The sequence below is a fragment of the Pieris rapae genome, chromosome 4 (genome assembly GCF_905147795.1).
Source record: "Pieris rapae chromosome 4, ilPieRapa1.1, whole genome shotgun sequence".
In the NCBI taxonomy this organism is placed as follows: Eukaryota; Metazoa; Arthropoda; class Insecta; order Lepidoptera; family Pieridae; genus Pieris; species Pieris rapae.
Genome location: NC_059512.1, coordinates 5,884,169 through 5,901,447, shown reverse-complemented (window position 1 = coordinate 5,901,447; position 17,279 = coordinate 5,884,169). Strand labels below are relative to the sequence as shown.

General features: G+C 33.8%; 3 protein-coding genes across 3 annotated transcripts; 2 read left to right on the top strand and 1 right to left on the bottom strand.

The window, feature by feature from the left end:
* Positions 1-962: 962 nt before the first annotated feature.
* Positions 963-6,462, top strand: LOC123689141 (odorant receptor 2a-like). The gene is made up of 7 exons (XM_045628015.1): positions 963-1,030; positions 1,552-1,606; positions 1,957-2,100; positions 3,629-3,808; positions 4,103-4,207; positions 5,557-5,712; positions 6,225-6,462. The coding sequence occupies exons 1-7, from the start codon at positions 963-965 to the stop codon at positions 6,285-6,287; spliced, it is 771 nt and encodes a 256-aa protein (XP_045483971.1). The 3' UTR covers positions 6,288-6,462.
* A 1,271-nt stretch (positions 6,463-7,733) lies between these two features.
* On the top strand, positions 7,734-12,243 carry LOC111001264 (multiple inositol polyphosphate phosphatase 1). The gene is made up of 7 exons (XM_022271081.2): positions 7,734-8,010; positions 8,601-8,758; positions 9,175-9,450; positions 10,291-10,389; positions 10,950-11,159; positions 11,360-11,607; positions 11,911-12,243. Exons 1-7 carry the CDS (start codon positions 7,845-7,847, stop codon positions 12,149-12,151), a joined length of 1,398 nt encoding a protein of 465 aa, XP_022126773.2. The 5' UTR covers positions 7,734-7,844; the 3' UTR covers positions 12,152-12,243.
* Positions 12,244-12,720: 477 nt separating this feature from the next.
* LOC111001263 (multiple inositol polyphosphate phosphatase 1-like) lies at positions 12,721-17,073 on the bottom strand. The gene is made up of 7 exons (XM_022271080.2): positions 16,770-17,073; positions 16,355-16,503; positions 15,733-16,005; positions 14,909-15,007; positions 14,512-14,702; positions 13,396-13,659; positions 12,721-13,041 (listed from the first exon to the last, which is right to left on the bottom strand). The coding sequence occupies exons 1-7, from the start codon at positions 17,023-17,025 to the stop codon at positions 12,876-12,878; spliced, it is 1,398 nt and encodes a 465-aa protein (XP_022126772.2). The 5' UTR covers positions 17,026-17,073; the 3' UTR covers positions 12,721-12,875.
* Positions 17,074-17,279: the final 206 nt, after the last annotated feature.

Here is a 17,279-nt window from a genome sequence, read left to right as displayed (position 1 = left end):
TCGGTTCATATATATACCATTACCAGATGGGACATGTATAATAGGTACCCAGGTAAATAATGCTGTTAGGTTTTTAAGTCGGTTTAATTCATCTTAATAACTTGTGTTATATCATATAATATTAAAGGTACATATATCGTGATCCAAGCCGGGGAGGTTGTTCAAGTCTGGGGTGACATTCCGCTCATGACGGCCGCGATTTTTCTTCTGTTTACTAACTTTTCGCTCTCTTTTAAAGTAAGTACAATAAACATATAGTAGTAGCAAAATTATAATAATAAATCCACTTTTATGCCATGCTAGAAAAATAGAAATTAAATGGTTGTAAGATTTATTATATGTTTAGACAACGTTGGTTTTTGTTATGTCCATTACTTCGTGTTCTGCAGACCGCTTTAAGGTTTGACCTCCTCGTGAACTTTCCATTTGGATCAGTTTTTGCTTCCTACATCTCTTTCCTCCTCCAAGTTCCTCCCTAGAAACCTTTACGATGTCGTCTGCCCATCGCTTTTGTGTCGACGATGCCACCCTCCAGCGGTTGACATCGGCGGTCAATATTTTGTGAAGCTTGCAATAAGCCCATTTCTATATCAGCTGTAAGGCGTGGGTTAGTGCGTCAGTGATCTTCTCTCTGGGTACGATCACTAATTTCACTCTTTCTGTAAACGTTTTTGTTTCGTTTCTATAGACCAAACACGGGAGAATGGTAGTGTTCATAACAGTATTTTTTAGTTCCAGGCTGTAGTTTCCTTATAAGTCTTGTTTTGATTCAATAATTATATATATCATAATTACTATACAATTTTAATGTTTTAGATTGGCCGTGATTTGACTTGCATGAGAAATAGATTCAGTCCTTACAAACGTAAGAGCCCAAAACTATGCTATTATTATTCCATTTTAATAATTGTTAATCATTTCAGTTATTCAATGTAATGTTGAAAAGGGAGACAATCAGGACAATGGTCAATGACTTAGAACAAGAGTTAATTTGTGAGAAAAGAGAGAGTGGAAAGAAGATAATTGCAAGGTTAGCTAAAGCGTTGTTTACCTATTTCTGTACAATGTTTACTCTGTTTTAAGTGTGTTTATACGAGGGATTTTTTTAGATTTAATCGTCAGGCGAGACTTCAATTGTTGACGTATATTGCATTATCTGCGGGCACAGTATTGGGCTGGGCTGGCAGTGCGGAAAAGAATCAGCTTCCTTTGAGAGCATGGTACTATTTAGTTTTGAAATAATAATAATGCATTTATTTCCATATCTTTAAGCTCCATTTTAATGTTGTTAATAGACTTGTTAGTATTTACTTTTAGCTAAATGTAAGTTGTGATATATTAGTCACCTATGCTTTATTAACTTAGCCTCGCTTGGGATAAAGCCTCCTCCAACTCTTTCCAGATATCTCTATCTTTGCCAATAGTGTGCTAGTATGGTATGCCTACTCTTCTTTTCTCGTTTCCACTGTATTGTCTTTAAATAACAAACATTTATTTAAAAAAAAACTATATCCTAGTTTCATAATTGTAATAAGGTATCATCTATTCCAGGTATCCCTATGATACGACTCAGTCGCCCGCGTATGACTTGACATACATTCATCAGGTACTATTAACCGACAATTCACATTTTAAAGTAGTTATTTAAGTAATTAATTAAGATTAGTAACTTGGACGAGTATACCTTGGACTTGTCCCATCTACAGCTTTTAAACTGGTTGATAATTTAACAAATTTTATACAAAAGTAAAGAAATCACAAACAAATATAAAATTCCCTGATACGGATCATGAAAGTGCCAGACGATTTCTGTCAAGTTTTCGGACGCGTTTCCGTTTCGAAGCTTTTACGTTTTTTCTATATTGTTATTCATTTTATAAATGTTAGATCAGTTAGTAAATTTGGCCCAACATTTTCGCTCTTTAGGTTTTAAATATAATAATAATTAACTCGCAGTGCGTAGCAGTGGGACTGGCGGCCACTGTAAACATCAGCGTAGACACGGTGGTGACGTCATTGGTGGCGCTCTGTTGTTGCCGCATGCAACTGTTGTCTCTATCACTGCAAACACTCTTTGACGACTTGCCATTGCAAACTACGGTATATTTACCTAATAAAACACCTACTCCAGCTATACGTTCTGTTACAAATTAAAATGCATAAGTTGCATTTTTTAATGAAATTATGTAAAGTGAGTAAAATTTAGACCTACATATTTATTTTAAAAGTGTCAGCAAAAAGTAAATCAATAAAATATTCGAAATGTCCTCCTTTGGCTTCTATTCATGCCTTTAATATGTTCCTGGCCTGAATTCTGTCTTTGCATTAACAGCCTTTGTGTCTGCGGATAGTACGATATACGAAGATACGGGCGATATCAAGCTCCTTACCTACTTTATTCAAGTTGATAACTGTAATCCCATTTTTTTAATTAACATGATATAATTAATAGATAAATATATAATAAAAAATTAATTATATATAAAATGTGGAAAGTTGCCAATACTTTAATATTTTTTTCGAAGTATTCTCCGTTCCTCTCTACAGATCGTTACATTCCATGGAACCCTTAAGAGAAGCAGTTGGCCCATTCTTCCTTAGGCATTTTCGTACGCTTTCACCGCATCTTCAGGGATCGTAACGCGAATACCTCGAATTCCAACGAATCCCCACACCTGCCATAGTAAAATATTCAACAGTCCGTTTTGCGCATTGAAGCATTGACGTGGTGAAGGAGAATTCTGCTTTGAGGGCGTTGCTTTCGAATTTTTCCTTGACTTCTTCCTTTATTTACCTTAAGTTGGTTGATCCTAGAAAGGAAACACTGTGACGACACCTGTGACGACGGCATTTGAGTCACCGCCGTTGAACTTATCTAACATTTGGCAACACCAGTCCATGCGAAGGTGTTTCTGATTGGTTAAAGTATGAGGAGTTCATCTGGTACAAAGCTTCCTGGCGCCTAAATGTTCGTGTAATATTTTTTGAACTTGACTCATACCAATGCCTAGGATTGCCCTTATCTGGTGATAGGTCACTATCTTATCTTCCTCTGTCATACGTCTCACAGCACTGATGTTATCTTCAGTAGTTGCTGTAAGTGTTGAACGTCCCTCATGCGGATCATCATTGAGATTGCTACATCCACGCTTTAAATTGGTAAACTAATTGTAAATAGTGGCACGAGATGGAGCTTCATTAAGAAATGCTAACCGCAGCCTGTTTGTTGTTGTAAGCCTACAACGAAAGTCATAATAAATCGTGGACCGAAAAATTTCTCGCGTTAGGTTCATTTTCAAACTCTTGTTACAAGTTTTAGATTGCCCGCCAATTCACAAAAACAAATGACAAATGAATGCAATATATTATATTAGGTTACCAAAAAGTTCTAAAATTGAAATTCACAAAAAGTTTTCATTAGCAATGTTTCTAACTGACCAGTTCTAAATATTTTCAGTATTACCCAGGTTACGTGTTCCAAATTCAAAATAATTTAAAAGTTGAAACAAATGCATTTTCATTTGGAAAAGAACTTATGGCCAGCCTTATGGTATAATATGAACCTAAGAACCATACAAGCAATGTTTTAAGTCTGTTTTTTTTTATCTTTACGAAATTTGTCTTGCAGAGTCTCCTTCATCCGTCAGTAGAGCTGGTAGCGTGGGACCGTCTAAGGGAATGCATACATCAGCACAAAACAACGCTAAATGCGACAGCTTTGTTGCAACGCTGCTTTTCGTTGCCCGTGCTAGCGCAGTTCACCGTCTCCGTGTTAATTATATGTGCAACTGCATACCAGCTGGCTTTTGTGAATATAAACAAATAATAATGATAAAGTTTACTTAAACATCGAATCGTTTGCTAGATAATAAATTACTTAGGGTTATCAGTTCTGCGGAATAGTTTAGTAACATATCCTTGGTTGATATTGAATGTTGACTTTCAATATAAAATTGTTGTGCAACGTCATTTTAAATTTGGAACGTAACCCACACGTATAAAGAACTACATATTTATACAAAATAAAGAAACTTTTTATGTATGGATAAATATAATTTTTAAGGTTTTTGGAGCTGAAACCGGAACTCTTTATATGTTACAGGAAACCGCAAACTTTATCCGTATGGCGTCGATGATGTTCTACTTGATCGTAATGATGTATCAAGTGTTCATTTACTGTCATCAAGGAAACGAGATTCAAGTAGAGGTATGTCATACAAATTTATGAAATAGAAGGAAAAATCGCTGTTATACATAATAAATTAGGATGCTATTATTTATTTATTCACGATTCCCATTTGTGTGGGCAACTAGTTTCTTCCCTTTGACATATTAACAGTATATGACTAAAAAAGAGTGTGTGTGTACTTATGTACACGCGTTAGAAGTTATACTTCTTTTGCGTATGGAAAAAAAATAACTAAAATACAGTAGTGATTAACGATAAATATTAAAATTAATCAATAAGATTTTATTTAAATAAATTATTAATAAATACTATAACCGTCGTATATGAAATTGATTTAAAAACATCAAAATAATATTCATTTATTCACACTGTTTAATTGTACTGTTACGAAACACGTGTTCTAAATAAAAAAATACTAGAATTTACAACTTCAACATAGTTATCGATTTCCATGCCACCTAAATCTAACTTTACGATATCAAATTTAGGTGTTGGTGTGCGCGCGCATTGTAAAAATTCACTCTCATCATTTTTTTCCATCGCGCCAAAAGAAGTATAACTTCAATTATTTCAGCGTAACACTTTGCACTACGAATACTTTTCGTTGCAGCATAGGACAGGATTAAAAGATTTTGTATAGATGATAATAGATTATATAACAACAATTATAGATTTCAAATTGATAAAATTTCGTAATAATGACAGGATTACAGATTGTAAGATAGTAATTTGTTATCGTTGTCTGGTATGTGTTAAGGCTAGTGAATGAGGTGTGACTAACACGTGTGAAGGCCGGGCAGTTAACGACTATAATATTTTAACATAACAATCTATGCGTTGTTGTCATTAAATATATTGTCACTGTTTTATCATTAGTTCCGACAATATTTGAAATAACCATGAAAATGAACTTGGCATTTTCCATATTATGTAGTTTTAATATAATGAAGTAATATACGTGTGTACTTATGTTGACGCGTAAGCAAAATCGTGATTAAAATTTATTTGATTGGCTGATTTGCGAGATGCTTTCAAATCAATTCAGATTTAAATATCAAGCATAATTTTATTTTAAATTTATATTTTGACAGCTGTTGAAAGCAGTCACTATTTTTATTTATTAGAAACTGTCGCGACACCTACAATCTAAGTTTACACTGTGATGACGTTATGGATATATACCACTACTCGACCTAAGCCTTTGGGGCCTGCGGGCCAGTCGGCCACTCAATGCTTGGTCTTATCTTCCCATCAGAATCATCATCTCATCATCATCAATCATCAACGAAGAAGCACCTACTCCCAAGAACTTCCTCTACAAGACGTTTGTCAATAATGTTAATGTATATTCGTCCTCTTCCTGGTAGAGTGAGGCAGTTTGTGATGCGGCATACGGCAGTGAATGGGTGGTCTGCACACCACGCATGCGCCGCGCCTTGGTTTTGCTGATGACGCGTACACGCTGCCCCGTCATACTAAGCGCTGGCGGGCTTGCAAACCTCTCACTGAAAACTTTCATGGGGGTACAAAACTATGTGCAATTTTTTAATGCTAATTAAGGGAAAAAACTATTCAAATAGTAGTCCTAAACAATGGAAATTTCACTCGAAGGAAATATGATGGTGCAGTACATTATATCTTTGAATAAACTACTTTTTTTACAACAAAATTCTTAGTTCCAACATGTGGGAATGCATTTCTCCAATCAGCATCGAAATTTTCACCCAAATAATCTTCGAGTTGGTCTATTATGATAAATATTTTTTGTTACCAAACAACAACATTTATTTTTAACTAGTTATAGACTAATATATATTACATTATATCTTAACATTAGGTGTGAATTTCCTGTCATATCTTATCATTAATAATTAAAAAACTACTACTTATAAATCACTGAGATATGCTTGCCCATGCAGCTCTAACAGTTAAGAAACAAATTCACACACCCACAACTCCGTATATATTTATTATAGTTACCGTTACCTAACCTACCGTACCATTAAATAACATGTAATTCGGTCTTTTTTTACAGATAATTAAAGCATCGTACACATTCTTCACGGTTCTACAAGGAGCTGGTACCGGGACAAAGTAGTGTGGTCTCTTTAAATTGATTCCGTAGTGAATCTCATAAAGTTATATTTTAATAACGCACACATCACGCTTAATATACCCAGCTACGTACGAATAATAATAATAATAGTGTTTTATTGCAAGAATATGGTACAATCGTTAGTTTTCATAATCTGCCACACAATGGCGCGCAAAATTGCCCCTAAAGGAATTTTACATTTTACCCTATAAGTCATATGAATTGGTCAATCTAGGTTTTTTAAAAAGAGGCTGGTTTTTGGTGTGAATTTTCTTGCATTGATCATTGCATGCTTGCATCATTGGTTCATTCTGGGATAGGGAGGGCTAACTCGGTTCAATATACACCTGTAGTTTTAATGAATGTATTTTTCACTTATTATGTATTATATATTAATCTGCATTCATATTTACTGGATATAGAAGAAGCCTTTGCCAAAAAAAGGGCATACATATTTAAAAATAATGATATAAATATAAATGTGTTTAACTGTTAAGTATCTGTAATAAAAGGCTTTTATTATTTTTATCGAAAGCGTAAAACTCGCGAGCGTGATAGAGAAGTGCGTACGAGGTGCAGTGTTATCAGACCAAAAGGTCCATTTATCTGGATCCAATGCTATCGGCATCTTGTAAAGGTGTGCGCACAGTCGTATTATGCTATATTTAATAATGTAAACCCATATTTGAATTTGTATACTTTTTCAATATAAAAAAAAAGAAATCTTAACAACTAACAGTCATAATGCAATAAAACGATAGTTAAATGACATTATCACCGCTTTGATAACTTAAATACCTATGATATTTTAATCGTTCAACCTGCATTAGTAGTTGGAGAATATCAAGGATTTTGTATTATAAAATAGGTATGTTTGTTTCCCGATTGAATAGTATTGATCGTAATAAACGAAATGTGATTAATACAATCTCTCGGCCAAGACCCTGTCTACTTTGCCGATGAGTAGGGATGCCAACAGGTTCGAATTTAATGACGTGGAATAAGTGATACTATGATGATCTTATGTTCCAAAATAAACGTATTTCATTTCATTACAAGCAAATATATACTACGTTATTAAAGTAATCTTCTACATAAAACAATACATCGTCACTTAATCGAAGAACGAAAAAAAAACGAATTGCTTAAAAAAATCTCAGCGTATTTTACTATACGCTACAAATTTTATTTTCTTATTCTATACAATAATTTAATGAGAAAATTGGTATTTAAACACCACAATAATGACCTTCAGTTCATTGCTTCGTCGCACGCTCGTTATTATCACCGACAATACTTAGAACATAAATAAATCTTTTTAAAAATCTATACAGTAAAACACGTGTAGAAACCTGTTTTATAGTTTTCTATTTAACTGTTCATGTGTTATCGTATTCCTGTTTATATTCTCTGTTACATTGCGCTGAACAGGGAACAGAATGAAATATACTGTTCTAAAGAAAAACCTTACCAGTATACAGTAATCTTTAGATACTTCTTGATTCGGTTTTTATCTTTGCCTATATAAGAGATAGTGTGTGTTCTTTAGTACGATACGAAATGTTGTTACGCACTGTGTTGGTATCTGTTTTGTGTGTTTGTGTGGGTGTTAGTACGAAAGATCGGTCATGCTACTGGAGGGCAGAATGCCAGGAAACGCTATTTGCGACGAGGACTCCCTATGATGCTATACGAGGAGATATACGGGACTGGCCCTTACTTGAAGGTAAGATCTTCGTTATTCTTGGTTCAAGACATAACTCATTTTATACACAACAGTATTAGTATACAAACAGTATTACACTATTTAATTTTTTTATAAATAAGTAACATTTGTAAAGCAACAAAAATCTTTTAAGTCTTGGAAGTAATACTCGTACAGTATTTCCGATTTTGAATACAATGAAATAACGCACGTTTAAGTTTAGCAAAACGTACGGAACAGTTACTTTCCAATGTTCTGAACATAGGTTTAATTACCAAAACCTTACTAAATATGCTTTTACATAATTTCTAATACTAATACATACATACTAGCTAATACTTGCAACTTAATCTGGGTTGAACTACCGGTTAACGATTCTAATCGTAAACGTACTTCTTAGTTACTGTTGGTTTTTAATTTCAGTTTTCTGGTTTTGTATGACCAAATTTATATTATAGTTAACGGATTACAATAAAAATAAAAGCAAAGAATTTTTTGAATTTGTTAAACTAGTGACAGGCTAATTATGTAGACGTTTTATGCTGATTTATAAAAAGGTGATAAAGTAATTAAGAATATTTTTAATATCGTTTTAATCAATATCATTAAAGGATGCGGAGCCATCAGCATGTGGGCACTAGTTCGTCATGGCAACCGGAACCCTGGTGATAAAGATACTATCAACATGCAAAAACTGCAGGCTCGGATTAAAGATGAAATCATCGAGCACTTTGATTACGAGATGGGATCCAGCCAATTATGTGCACAGGTCAATCTTGTTAAATTAATTCAATGTGAATTCAGTGACGTATCTACTCTTGCACTTTATGCGGTATCATCATTATCGTTCAACTATAAACTTATTTTTTCTTTTCTATATACCTTCCCTAATTATCTCTTTTTTCACGATGTTTGTGCTTAGATAAAGAGTTAAATCCTTGAGTTAAATCGTTGAGTTGCATCCCTGTAATTAGTGTATTCATAGAAAGTCACATAGAAAAACACATATAGTTTTCACTATATTAAAGTCTGGGACAGATGTCATTTATTTAATCAGAAGAAACTGCTTGCTTTTGTTATTCCTGCCTACATATATAGGCACTTACTAGCACATATAACCTTTTAACGTAAGATTTTGTCAATTCCTTAAAGAAGAGTTTGATTTAGTCATATTTTTACATCTAGGATATTGAAAACTTTCGCAAATGGAAGTGGAACACAACAATGGAGACATCACAGAACTATCTGACTGGAATTGGATTTGAGGAGATATACGAGCTGGGTTCTCGGATACGGCAGAAGTACCCGCAACTATTGGAATCCCAATTTGGTGTGTACGTGCGACCTACATATAAACAACGAACTATTACCAGTGCCATGGCTTTTCTTCAGGCCTTCAATGAGGGTAATGAATTAAACCTGACTGCTGACGAGCCTAGAGAACGGGACGACGTATTAAGAGTAAGGATAGAATAATAAAGTAAATATAAGTTATTATACTGTGTAGATTTTTATTGGAAGATAGAATTGGAATAACTTACAAATAGTAAAGCGTTTGAATAAAAAAAGATTACAATAAAATCTTACAATTACATATGTCAAGTTATATTTTATCACAATAGTATTTATATGAGTAGTGTTGGCCTAGTTAATTCAGAGTGTGACTCTCATCCCTGAGGTCGAAGGTTCGATCCCCAATGGACTTTCTTTCTATGTGCGCATTTAAAATTCGCTCGAGTGCTGAAGGAAAACATGTGAGGAAACCGTCTTGCCTTAGACCCAAAAATTCGACGGCGTACGTCAGATACAGGAGGCTGATAATTGCCTATTATTATAGATTGACACATGATCTTGAAACAGATACAGAAATCTGACGTCCAGACTTTTGACTTTTGACAGAATTTTTTTTTAAATATTTATATATGTAATAACGTATTTGCAACATTTTTAACCTACATGACAATTTAAAATGGTTTATAGTAACTAGAATAACTAACTCACTAGCGTACCTTTAATGCTGACAGAAATTTCTCGCTGTGTTGCGATATTTATTCGTTGAACGAGTACGTTACCAAAGTACCAGCACTGGGGCTAACAATACCATCAGACAGTCGTCTACTTCAATGCTTACATTTTGATTTAATTTATATTATACAAAATTCCTTACCAGTTGCCTATGTTAGCTATACTAGCTAGAGCATGTAGCAAAGTAAACCATGCCATATTAAATTATATTTATAGCGATTAATCTTATGAATGCTATGTATTACAGAGACGATGAATAAAATTAATTTTCCACAGCCTTACGACAATTGCCCGCAATATATAGACGAAGTAAAAAATGGATATCTCCTCAATGACCAGCTTGAAGCCTTCTTTAAAACAACTGAATATTTGCAAGTAATGCTTTGATTGTTTTCCTATATTTAGTAATAGAACATATATAATGTATATTTTTAGTTACACGTATTGCTTTCGCAAGTCGGGCCCGGCAATAATGATTTCTACGTGTATGTAAAATATAATTATTAATTCATAAATATTAGTATAAACACCTTGAGAAACTAGAGCCTTGAAAATCACCTTCATTTATTAATAATAATCTAGACGTACGCTGTTTCACAATTAAGTGTTTTTAACACTTTTTGCCGCCGATTTTGTGGCACCACTTGCCTACTTAGTGCAGTATTTCCGAACCAATTCGATAAGGCTTCTTCAAGATACGAGCGTACCTGTATTTAAAAGGCCGGCAGCCCACTTGCGAGTCTTCTTCTTCTGACATTGTAAGTCCATGGGCGGCACTTAACATCAGTGACACTCCTTACCGTTTGCCTTATTATTTAATATTAGTTTAAATGTACTTTTTACAGAATTAAGTCACATACACCAAACAACAGTAATTATTTATTTTGTTTATTCAAAGAAAAAAATAAATAATCTTATTAATATAATAATTGAAGGTACAGAAAAGTGTCACAGAACGTTTGAGTTTATCACAGACGTTATCTGTAGAAGAAATTTTTACATTATACGAACTCTGCCGTTTCCATCGTACATGGACTCCAGAACATAAGAGCCCTTGGTGCGCTGCCTTTTCCTCTAGTGATCTTCAAGTTCTGGAGTATAGAGATGACGTTCGTCACTACTACAAGAACGCTTACGGCTCCGCGGTAAGGCTATCCAAAATATGCACCTTAGACTCAACAATATTTATTTCCGTTTCAAATATATCGATCAAATTAATAATTTTATACCTTCTTCATCTGGTGAGTTTTAAAGTAGCGACTATATAGTCGTTACTTTGATTTCCATAGATTACACATTTACCACCAGAATTGTGACAATTAATTTGAAATATCTGCGTTTTTAGATAAATGCGAAGCTTGGCTATCCGGTACTGAAGAATCTTTACGAAAGCTTGGAATTGGCTAAGAACGGACAAGGCAAAAGCATAGTAGCATACTTTGCCCATGATACTCTACTGGGTATGGTATACAGTGCCCTTGGGCTATATAAAGATGGCGAAACTATCACAGCGCAACATAGAAACCCTTACAGGCAATGGAGGACCTCTTACCTTACTCCATTCTCCGCTAATATTATGGCGTACTTAAATAGGTGAGATTTTGAAGCTTTTTCTCTTAGGCAGCACTCATATCGGGGCAGTATATTCATTCAAAAGTGTGTTTATATAAAAAAAACTAGAATATAATGACATTCTATCATTGCGTATAAATGCGTAGTTCGTTATCGATAAAGGGGTTAACTAAGTTTACTGGCAGTAAATGTAAAATTAGATTCATTTAATGTATATTTCTTTTGTTTTTTACGTTCTATACACTTATGAACGTAAAAAACAAAAGAAATATATGAATAAATTATTTTTGACTTTTGACTTTTTTATATGACGTTAATTTTCAGATGTAACGATGGCTCCTACAGAGTACAAATATTTAACAACGAGAAGCCAACACTCCTATGTCCCCTTGAAGGTTGCACCTGGGACCAGTTTGCCTCCATCTTCCAGGCCTTCACTGACGACAACCTGGACTTCTGCAATTTAAAAGGAATGCCGCAAGTCCCTGGAAATGCTGCGGACTTTAGGTCGCAACATTTTGCTTTGCTTTTCTTAACGATCTCTATCATTATCCTTCGAATATGATAATGGCAGGAACTTTATATAGTATAATAAGTCCCCAATTACTTAAATATGTAGTCATAGTATTTGTATATTTTGTACATTTTATTACAAAAATGTGTATGTTTGTAAGCTATAGTATAAGTAAGCTTTATACTTTAAGCTATAATTAAACTATATTGATTTAATAATAATAAATTGTTGTTCTTAAATTGTTATTTTGTACCAATAATATATTGGTATCAATACCAGCCGCTTTTTGAAACGTTATATGTATTTGATCGAGAGAGAAAGGTATAGCACGTGGAGAAAGCAAGGTAGAAAGTCAAAAAGTCATCTCACACTAAACGATACGAAGTTTATACAAAGTTTACAAAGTAGTATACAAAGCAGCAAATGTCATAGCAAATGTGAAAAACGAGTGCCTGTATTTATAGCAACCTAAATTTGTGATAGACACGGTTCGTGACATTCCGTGAATTCGCATTTGAACCGACTACAGAGTCAAACTGACTTAGCTCCGACACTTTTTTATCCAATTGTAGCCTAGGAGATATAAAAGTTTTTTTACTAGTACTAGTAGTATAGTTATAGTTTCGCGTATAAAAGTACTCTATCCGTAATATCGTTTATTCAAAGATTACTGAACATACGTCATATCTTATTAAATAACAAAACAAGAACATTTCGAATAAAATAAATAAACTACACTTCTGTCGTGCAGATAAAAAGCTAATTATACATCGATTTACGAAGTAACGAGTGTCTCGTTGCAAAAATCCAAGTTCTGCGTGAATTTGTTGAACTTCCCGTGAAAATCTTTCCAAGAGCAGGCTCGGTGGGAACACAGATGGACTTCCTTCTCATTTACGAAGAATCGCACTTTATAGACGCTTCCTGACGGGTCATTGCATCTGTTTAAAATACAAAATATTACAAACGGCAACGTATTCGTGTTACTTATTGCTAGTCTATAGTCAATTATTTCAATTAATGAATTTAAAAAAAAATACGTTTATTTTGGAACATAAGATCATCATGGTATCACTTATTCCACGTCATTAAATTCGAACCTGTTGGCATCCCTACCTATCGGCAAAGAAGACAGAGGGTGTTGGCCGAGAGAAAAACAGCCGGCGTAAAAAACTCTCGGTACTCTTTTTAAAAAAAAACTAGTCATTAAACAATTCTACAATACTTAAAAACAAATGTAGCAAATTAATGAACATATATTCGTAGTAAAATAGGATTAAAAAAGTAATACTCACTTGTTCAACACGGCTACAAAATTAGCCGCGAATGGAGTCAAAAAGCTTGTCCGCCAACGTCTCTTCTTATTTCTTTCACGACCAGAAAGAGCTGGCCTATCCACATACAATCCTAATGCTGCATATAGCATTCCCATCATCGTATCGTGGGAGAAGTATGCTGAGAATGAGGTAACGCCCTGGGTGCCCAATTCGAACTTTTCGTACAAGTCCATTAGACTCGATGCGCCTAGTTTACTATTTATGGGATCACCGTGTCCATTCCTGGTGATTTAAATATTATATATGAATATTAGAAAGTATTTTTAAAATGTCTCATGTTCTATCGTACTGAATTTGAAAGCATATCAGAACTGACTAGAAATGTGAATATTATATAAATAGTATTTAGCCAAGGTTAGGTGGTGACAAATTTCCTGTGATTCATTTGAATTGAAATAAGCTTGGTGGCATTTGATTTATCGAGTGTCCAAATTAACAACACGATGAGTAAAAGTGGACTAGTTGGTAAATCAAGTTGGATTATCTCCAAAATCTAATGTACTTTGGTAGGTAAATCTTATCTAGGTAACACTGGAAATGTCTAGAACTGGCCGGTTAGAATTTAATTTCAATTTAAGAACTCCTTGGTAACCTAATGTAGTATAATGGTAATAATGGTCTATTCAACTTCTTTAAAACTTTAGTTGTTATATAAAATACGTTGTAAAAAAACATATGTGCAATTCACACGTGGTAGAAGTGAAACCTTCAAAAACAAAGTTTTTATAATTTATCATATATAAATTAAACATTTTTCACCATTTAAATGTATTAAACTTTTCTTTAAAAACAGTATATTTTAATGATAAATTTTAATATAAATCTTTAATATAATTTGGTAAAAATTAAAAAAACTAAAGTTTGAAATTCGGTAAAATGAGAAAGCGGCAGTAAAAAGAGGCTGTATTATTTTAGCTTATTTTCTCCCACGTTGAATCTTATCATTTTTTTTCCGTCTCTTTTTGCTGTCGCTTTTTCCGTTGCATCCGTTCTGAAATCACAAGGATTTTAAAGAAGTCTCAGTTCAAAAATTTGCTAAGCAACTATTTGCCACCAAAATTTAAGTGATCGTACCTATAGTAATGTTGTAAATCTTCGACGTACTCAAGAATCTTAAGATCGTTATCACTAAATAGGCTGCACCAGGCATCTGTCTGTCTTGGTGAGATACTACGATGATACCGGCAGACATCGTAAATCAGAAGAATTGTCTTTGGACTCAGTGACTCTTCTAGGCCTGTCCGTTTCTGGATTGATGTTTGTACCTAAAATATAAGTATTGATTTACAGGAATTATAAATTTTGTTGTTGCCTTTAAATATTTACTGATAACATTTGTTTGTAATGTTTGCATAAATTAAACTCAATATAATAATCTTTTTGTACATTGCTTGTAGGGTATATCGAACAATGACTTATACGCTACCCATTTAAGTCAAGAAGCACAGTATATTCTTATTAAAAGTCATACCTTTTGAAACTCATGTGATTGTAGATATTTATCAGTTTCCTGTGGGATCTTAGGGCCGACGAGGACGTCATAAAACCTTTTATTACAATGTCTATAGGGCTGAAATGTTATTTTATTATATTTAAATGGTAATACTACGATTAATATTAACATAATATAGGCGCATAGCTTAGTTCATATTGAGACATAGTACCTGGATGACCGAGCTTTGCTGGGTATTTTATTTTCATTTTTATAAATTAGCAAAAATTTAATTTTTTTTTGAAAATTATATTTAAGTACGAATTACAGACTAATAAACTGTTGAAATATGATTATGATTATCGAATAAAGATAATTATATTCATATTTGAGTTTTTATTTGACTGACATCTTTAAACGAGCAATTCTATGTTTAAGTTGATAAAACACGAATAAAATGACATTTTTGAACATTTTTGACATGAAAATTGTTGGAGCCGAGTCCGAGATTCCAATTATATATATATATACAAGTATTGCTCGTTTAAAGATATAAGATATCAAAGTAAATAGTAAATTTGGATCATAAAGATACAGAATGTCATTAATAATTAATTCGAAAAATAAATGATATTTAAAACAGTGCCGGCAACGCACTCGCGAGCCCTCTGGCATTGAGAGTGTCCATGGGCGGCGGTATCACTTAACATCAGGTGAGCCTCCTGCCTGTTTGCCCCTCTTGTATAAAAAAAAGTTTATTTTTATAAAATGCGAACCCGTATAATTTATATGCCTTAGTTAAAAATATATAAATTATATTATATTCATCTATGCTACGTGAATGCCAAACCTTAATTACTTACTCTGGCTGTCAGGTCGTGATTTAATGAACTAGAAATATTCAAAGTCTGATTCTGCCTCATCAGGCCATCTGCAAAAGCATTCGCGCTTTGCTGAGTCCTCAGTTCGATGGAGGCTCTGATCTGATACTGCTGCAAGTTCTCGAGAACATTTTCAAAGTTTTGCCCGAACCTTTGCCCTATGCCCTGCATCTCATCAGTACCAGTAGCTGTCAGTTCTGAAGGCGATGCGTCCAGCTCTTCATTCCAACTCCATTTTTCCAAATTTTCGATATCCTATTAATTTATTCACTTCTAGTTAGTTAAGTTTAGTAGATATCAACAGTAACATAATACGTATCGAGAATATAACTATATTTACATCGCGTTTTTATCAAAAGACAGTATAATGTAGGCATTATTAATCGATGATAGTTCGAACAATTAGATTCTTTGAAGAACTTTCTATAGTCAGAAAGTTATTTAAGAAATTCAGTTAGTCTATTATTTATCTTTGGATATTTTAACGTTAGACCTGTGAGAAGTACTAGAAACTTAAAATCTATGTTTTCAAATATGTTGATGAATGTACCGTGCAAGCAACAAAGTGTACCTTATTGTTTTTGGTGTTTTATTATATATGTACCTGTTCACACATATCCCCACGTCCTTCTCGGTGTGCCCGCACCACCTCTGTCGCAAGTCCCACCACAGCCTTCATCTTGTCCAGCTCCTCTTTTTCGGGACGCCTCGTGCCATGACGGATCATCATCCAAACGCTAACCGCCTCGCATTCTATATATTCAGTCGTTGAGTAAATTCCAAAGTAAAACAAATGAGACATTTGGGAAAACGCAGTTTAGTCTAATACTTTTTCTTTACCCCTAACAAATTAATGGAAAGAAAAATGATGTCATTAATTTTTTCGCTCTAATAATATGTATGTATTTGTTCGCTATTTTATCGGATCATTAATGAATTTTACTTTGTACAGCATATCTATAAGACTACTGAAATCATCTTCGATCTTCTCATAATTTATATATTTGAAATCTACTTACTTTCTAATGCGGGAATGTCTCTTATATCTCCTCTGACCACGTCGTAGGGAGTCTTGGTACCGAAGAGTTTATATGGGCACTTTTCGTTCCAGTAGCACTTTCCTTCCGCTCCCCATACCGGCAGAAAAAGCAGTAGCCTCCACATGACTTCTAGCTGAAACACTGACCATCCAGTGGCCACACTGAGTCGTATATGAGCACTAAAACACGTGCTTATATCACTAATTGGATAGATTGCTTTGTTTTTACGGTTCATTACATACTGGTAATAGGTTGACCGTACATTGTGCTACTTCTGTCGTATGCATTCCTAGCTGTTTATTTTTTATATAAAAGCAAAAAGTAAGTAAACTAATATAGGCTCAGTTCCTTCTAATTATCAAATTATTTACTGTTTGTGTATAATTTGATAATTAGAAGGATTCATTGCACAATTCTTAGAGCAGGATTTCTAATTTGTTTTAAATATTTTCACAGATTTTTACGGATACAGTACCTACTACTTTAACG

Excerpts from the sequence above, each read along its gene's own strand:
- LOC111001263 (XM_022271080.2), bottom strand. The coding sequence starts at position 17,025 with ATGAACCGTAAAAACAAAGCAATCTATCCAATTAGTGATATAAGCACG. Across the intron at positions 16,504-16,769 it reads AGACATTCCCGCATTAGAAA|AATGCGAGGCGGTTAGCGTT; the intron begins GTAAGTAGATTT and ends CTGAATATATAG. Across the intron at positions 14,703-14,908 it reads AATCACATGAGTTTCAAAAG|GTACAAACATCAATCCAGAA; the intron begins GTATGACTTTTA and ends CTTATATTTTAG.
- LOC123689141 (XM_045628015.1), top strand. The coding sequence starts at position 963 with ATGGTCAATGACTTAGAACAAGAGTTAATTTGTGAGAAAAGAGAGAGT. Across the intron at positions 4,208-5,556 it reads GAAACGAGATTCAAGTAGAG|AGTGAGGCAGTTTGTGATGC; the intron begins GTATGTCATACA and ends TCTTCCTGGTAG. Across the intron at positions 5,713-6,224 it reads CACTGAAAACTTTCATGGGG|ATAATTAAAGCATCGTACAC; the intron begins GTACAAAACTAT and ends CTTTTTTTACAG.
- LOC111001264 (XM_022271081.2), top strand. The coding sequence starts at position 7,845 with ATGTTGTTACGCACTGTGTTGGTATCTGTTTTGTGTGTTTGTGTGGGT. Across the intron at positions 8,759-9,174 it reads CCAGCCAATTATGTGCACAG|GATATTGAAAACTTTCGCAA; the intron begins GTCAATCTTGTT and ends TTTTACATCTAG. Across the intron at positions 10,390-10,949 it reads AAACAACTGAATATTTGCAA|GTACAGAAAAGTGTCACAGA; the intron begins GTAATGCTTTGA and ends TAATAATTGAAG.